Source organism: Lissotriton helveticus, chromosome 8, assembly GCF_964261635.1.
Source record: "Lissotriton helveticus chromosome 8, aLisHel1.1, whole genome shotgun sequence".
Classification (NCBI taxonomy): Eukaryota; Metazoa; Chordata; class Amphibia; order Caudata; family Salamandridae; genus Lissotriton; species Lissotriton helveticus.
In genome coordinates, this window is record NC_136069.1 from 1,675,808,879 (window position 1) to 1,675,814,878 (window position 6,000).

General features: G+C 43.0%; 1 protein-coding gene across 2 annotated transcripts in view; it reads left to right on the forward strand.

The window, feature by feature from the left end:
* The window catches only part of LOC144773619 (transient receptor potential cation channel subfamily M member 2-like), a 1,811,195-nt gene extending 1,807,660 nt beyond the window's left edge, over positions 1-3,535 (forward strand). For both annotated transcript variants that reach the window (XM_078658765.1, XM_078658766.1), the window contains one exon: positions 252-3,535. In XM_078658765.1, coding sequence (XP_078514891.1) covers positions 252-268 — 17 coding nt within the window. In that variant the 3' untranslated portion in view covers positions 269-3,535. The remainder of the gene's footprint in view (positions 1-251) is intronic.
* The last annotated feature ends 2,465 nt before the right edge of the window (positions 3,536-6,000 follow it).

Below are 6,000 nucleotides of genomic sequence, written 5' to 3' on the forward strand. Positions count from 1 at the left end.
GCTTAAGGCTGTTTTGAATGCACCAAAGATTTATTAACAGGAGTGGACACAGACTATATATTTCATGGATGGAACTTGACTGTTGCTAACATGAACCCCTTGTTTGATTCAGTTGACTTTATACATTGTATGGATGCACCTGGCTGCGGTTATTTAACACCTTGTGAAAATTGGCACAATGTTGAAAGTGTGTTCTGGTCAGGAGGAGCGGGTCCAGTGTTCTACTGTAAATGTCTTTCTCTGTCTTGCAGAATCTTTGTACCCTTGAATCCGCTTATTCCATCCGCTGGCTGATGGTGGAACAGAAAACCCCCCTCTTCGCGAACATGAAGGATATCCTGCAGGAAGTGGCAAGGAAGCTGGATGCACACTACTGAACCAGGCACGCTTCAGAGGCTTCCACAGGGAAGGACTTCAGCCCTCTATGTATCCAGCAGCTCTTCAAGGTCTTCCAGTGTAGACTGGGCCGTGGTCTTAGGGATGGAGTCCTCCAGTGTGGCAACGGGTCCATAGTCTAACCCTAACTTAAAATGATCCTTTGATGCACAAATACTTACTGTAAAGCAGGTGTTGTTGTCTTCGATCTCTACTGTGTTCAAATCACTGTTGATGAGTTTGTTACTGCATCATGACTATGTTGTGAGACATTTCAAGCACAGACGAGGCTCCCTTACAGCCATCTTGCATCAGTGCTTAGCTCACCTACATTTATACCTGTGCTCATGGGCTCCGTGCTTGGTGGTCTTCATCAGTGTGCTTGGTGGTCTTCATCAGGGTGCTTGGTGGTCTTCATCAGGGTCCTTGGTGGTCTTCTCCAGGGTCCTTGGTGGTCTTCATCAGGGTTCTTGGTGGTCTTCATCACGGTTCTTGGTGGTCTTCATCAGGGTTCTTGTTGGTCTTCTCCAGGGTCCTTGGTGGTCTTCATCAGGGTTCTTGGTGGTCTTCATCAGGGTTCTTGGTGGTCTTCTCCAGGGTCCTTGGTGGTCTTCATCAGGGTTCTTGGTGGTCTTCATCAGGGTTCTTGGTGGTCTTCATCAGGGTTCTTGTTGGTCTTCTCCAGGGTCGTTGGTGGTCTTCATCAGGGTTCTTGGTGGTCTTCATCAGGGTTCTTGGTGATCTTATCCAGGGTCCTTGGTGGTCTTCATCAGGGTTCTTGGTGGTCTTCATCAGGGTTCTTGGTGGTCTTCATCAGAGTTCTTGGTGGTCTTCATCAGGGTTCTTGGTGGTCTTCACCAGGGTTCTTGGTGGTCTTCATCAGGGTTCTTGGTGGTCTTCTCCAGGGTCCTTGGTGGTCTTCATCAGGGTTCTTGGTGGTCTTCATCATGGTTCTTGGTGGTATTCTCCCCGATCCTTGAGTCTTCTCATCATGTAGCCGACAGGCAGTCATTGTGGATGCAATACCAATATCCTAGCCATGCTGAGACTGACACAGCCTGGTGGAAGAGGCGAGGGTTGCACTGCTTAGAAACACCAATCAGAAGGTCACACTCTGGTTGATGACCCCATGAGGCTCTTCAGATCAGGAATTGTGTGTGTAGAGTTGCTGATGCCTCTTCCTGGAACAGCTAAGGACATCCAAGCTGCTGCGAAGTCTCAAAGTTTATCATTGCATGTTTTATCGCTAAATAGATTGAACTGCTGATGCTGGGAGAGTAAACAGCTCAAACTCCCCTAAGTTAAATCAAGTAAATAAGAAACAAAAAAGGCTTTCAAATTTCAACATCACATCTGATATTAAATAGTTGTCAAACAACTCCCCCCAGGTGCTTCTAATCGCTTTGCTGCTTCCCTCCAGGGGATGGCATTTGACCCTTCAATGCTAAAATAATCATTGGAAACCCAACCCCTCAGTGGGCGGGCCTGTATTATGCCGGTCTGATCCCTAGAGGGGGGCCAAGCGTTGACACCGTTTGGAGGTGAAAGCTCCAATTTCATTTTTGTAATTGTGACTCATTCCCCACCATTGGGACATCAATGGGAATCGCAATCTTTTTGCCCCTTTAGCGACTACACTAGAAGTAGGTTTCTGATTATGTTATACTCTGGCAACTTGAATAATTTATTTTGATGAACTTGTTTACACTAATCACTTAATACATTATGTTCTAAGGACAATACACTAGCGTTTTTGTATTGATTTTACATATTACTGTTATGTGTGGCCCTTAGAGAACAAATGGCACATACATTACCCGCTGAACACTTACTTTCAGAGGTTTGAGTTGGCGCTGCTTGAACTGTGGAACAGGACAACAGCGTGAGGGAATCCAACTAACCCAGGATCACAAATCATTCAGAAAAACCTTGGTCACCTTTTCTGCTCCTCCTGAATAATGCTATTCATAAAAAAATCCTCATCTGAAGGAAACAATGGACAATAAAACCGTGACACACGTTTCGGTGACACTCTTCTGTTAACTGCTCCACCTTCATCAGGACCATGTATTTTTATGCAAAGTTATAGTAGCAGACAATTCTGACTCACAGAGAGTTGGCATAGGTTCAGGACCTAAAGGCATCAACATAAATTCACCAAAATGCCGGGGTTTGCTGAAGTAATACCACATGCCTTTTAACCTTTATTTTCACTCACAAACACTTGCTTACACAAACACACACATTCACTCATACACACACCTTCTCTTACATAAGCACATTGTTCCCCCTTTCCCCCTTGAGCCTGCACAAAACTTACATTTAAAACTGTTTTACCTACCTCAGCTGCCAAATATGGTCATATTCCAGCTATCTGTACTCCTTATTGTATTACACTAATAGTGAACAATGTGATATTATTAACTATTAGTGTGAGAACAAAAATGACTGGAAATAAGGAAAGTGGAGCCCCAACTGATATCCATAAGGACAAGCTGCCCATGTGTTCCTGGCAGTGATTTTGCCAGCTCTGAGGTCAGGGGGGGGCGCAAGGGGCGACCCCTAACTGATGTGACTAAAGGGATCAAATCTATCCCAATATGTGCATGGACTCGAGAGATAGAGAAATATATTTTGGGATGAGTAAAAAATCAGTGCCAAAGTAGAATTCTACTAGTCTTATTTGAGATAAAAACATTCATTGACAGTTCTGGGAGTTTCATTAAGATAGACCCAAGTCACTTATTGGATACAACATTGTTGAGAAATCAAGTTTTAATTCAAATATTAGGAAAGAAAGGGAAATACTGGTTTTGATTTACGGTAACCTGAAGTGATCGATATTGTTAGGAGAACTGTGTGTAGGCGGAGCAAACGTTAGAATTGTATGATGAAAGCTAGTGCAGAGTAGATTGCAGTTAAAAATACTTCACAATGCTCATGTCTGCTTTCCATGTAGCTCAGAGCAAAGTAGGTGATGTTAGAGGACTTTTTTGAAGGGAGAACTGTGTTCGTCTTCTTGTGTCATGGCTATGAAATTATTTTAACTTCATATGTACTGATACATTCATACACTGATTAATGATTTTCCACTAACTTGACTGATTTAGCTTTTTTTAAATTATAAAACGTTCAATAAAATCAATGTTTTGAAATCTTACTCGTTCTCTCTTTTTATTGCGGAGCCTTATGTGCTCCATATAATTTGAATGTCGTGATTTCTCAAATAGCCATAGTTTTGAATTTTGATTTATCAGATAGCGCTTCATGGGCCACAAAATGTGCACACAAAAAAGCCCTTACACTAATTCTCAAGGATTTGGAAGTTCCAAGTGATCCACTGTCACTAATAAAGTGAGCTCAGTCCTCTTTTCATGAAAAAATAAAAACATTCTGTTCAAAATGCTTCTGCTGACAGATAGTGAGATGCTCTAGTCTCCTTTCAGTGACTTGGGCTTTCGGCTAGAAATGGAGAGCATGGCGCCGATATGCAGCTGGCGCACCGGTGGCGTGCCACAGGCAAGCCCGTCTGTGCCCGTACAAGCCTGGACCGCACCTAGCTCCTGTCCCCCTGGTCCTTTTGCCCAAAACACAGTAGGTATCATTAGGTACTATTGTGATGCTCTTACGGCTTTGAGATCGTCTGGTAAAGGCTCTCATGATACTATGCTTATCACTCCTAGACCTCCTCTCATCTTTCCTGCCTCAATTATACTGTGTGCCCCAGGTCAAAGCCGGAAAATAACTCAGGTGACATAGGGTCAACTTTTCAGGTAAACAGGAAATGCATAAGACCACCTTCGTTCCATCTATTACATACGCTGCAATAGCCCACCTCCAAAATGATCTGCCATTGTCTTCCCAGTCACACCTAATACATGTCTAACCATGATAGCCACACCCCTACTCATGGTAGTCTGTCGGGTGCCACAACTAAACTAAATCCCAGTTCTTTCAACACCATACGTCTACCCCATGGTATATGTATTTCCGGTACACATACAATATCAGGTTTCATTAACAGCTAATCTGATGCAACCCGTTGTCTTTTGCTAATATTGTTTAGGCAACAAACATTAAATGAGCAGATACGTAGCTCATAGTCCCTCAATTTATCTACCATGTCTTATAAGATATCCTACCGGCATATAAATCATACTTTTGGTATACATAATACTACTTGCAAAAGTCATGTTTTTATTGCCATGGATTGAATTTTTACCCCCACCCTAACCCTTTCCCCGTGCCACACCCCAAATCCCCCACTCAATACCACCCTGGTCCCCAATCTATCCCCTCCCCCACCATCCATCCTTTCCCCAATACATAGGCAATAGAGCCTATGGCCCTTGTGATGAAAAGTGAGTTTGCGACCCTGTGTTGCCCCACCCCTCTAACATATTCCTGGCTAAATTATAGTCAAAACCAAGCATTTGCTACATCGTAAGGAGACATTAATTACGCCACCTTAACTTTTGATACTGCATCCTATTACATCTTCATATGTCTCCCTGCACCATTACTTCAAAGCCAGAGAGAAAAATTAATTTACATAGCCAAAGGTCTACTCAGATAGACATCAAATAATCTGTAGCTTTCACTTCTGAGATAAAGAAGCACGTTTCCCCTTACTAATTACTATCAGTGTGGCAGGGTTTAACAAAAATCTTGTGCCCCCTCTCTCTGAAAGGGAGTGATTTATTGGCGCAGCTGCCACCTTTTCTCAACCTTATGAAGACAGTAATTGTGTCTTTAAAAAAATTGCGTGCCCTCTCCCACTCTCTTCCTATCTGGCCATGCAAGATCATAAATGACCAGGCGCGCCACAAAATTGTTCAGGCGAATCAAAATGGCCCCTGGTCTTAGTTCAGATTGCCCCCCTTTCGCAACCTGTTGCTTGAATGGGAACCTATGTGCCCGTTGCACTTCATTAGCCCAGTTCCCCCAAGTCAGTTCAAGAAAAGCCTCTGCAAATAAATCCACCACAAACTTACGAACGTCTTGACCCTTATTCCCCTCAGGCACTCCTAGTTTCTGAGGTTATTCCTCTGAAGCCTATTCTCCAAGTCCACAAGATTATTTTGTATGTCATTCTTGTGTAGACTTATAGCTTCCGTAGCCGCATTCTGTGCCACCATTTCATCTTCCAATGTGGAGATTTGTGCCTCTGCTTCATACATTCTCTCAGTAAATTCATTGCACATTTTAGCAATCCTTCTAACTGTGTTTTGAAGTTTACAACAAGCTGTGTGGGTTTTTTTCATTCTCCATACGTGTCTCCACTCTGTGATCTTAAATACATCGGTAAATTGACTCCAGGGAGATCTCATAGTCTGTGTATTTCTACTAGATCGCCCAAGGCTTGATCAGAGGGTTTACCACCTTCAGGGATCATTTCATCTGAAGAGGAAAAGTCCCACAGCAAATGCTTTGTTACTTCTGACCGAGCCCCCTTCTCCTTAGTTGGTTCTTGCTTAAGCATAATGGATACCTCCAAATTTTCATTTTGCAAATTTGTACTATTCGGATCACTACCAATACTCATTATTGACCTTTCCAAAGTCCCTGATTTATGACCTAATTCACAGTCATCATCCAATAAATCTGAAGGGTCTGAGAGGGAAA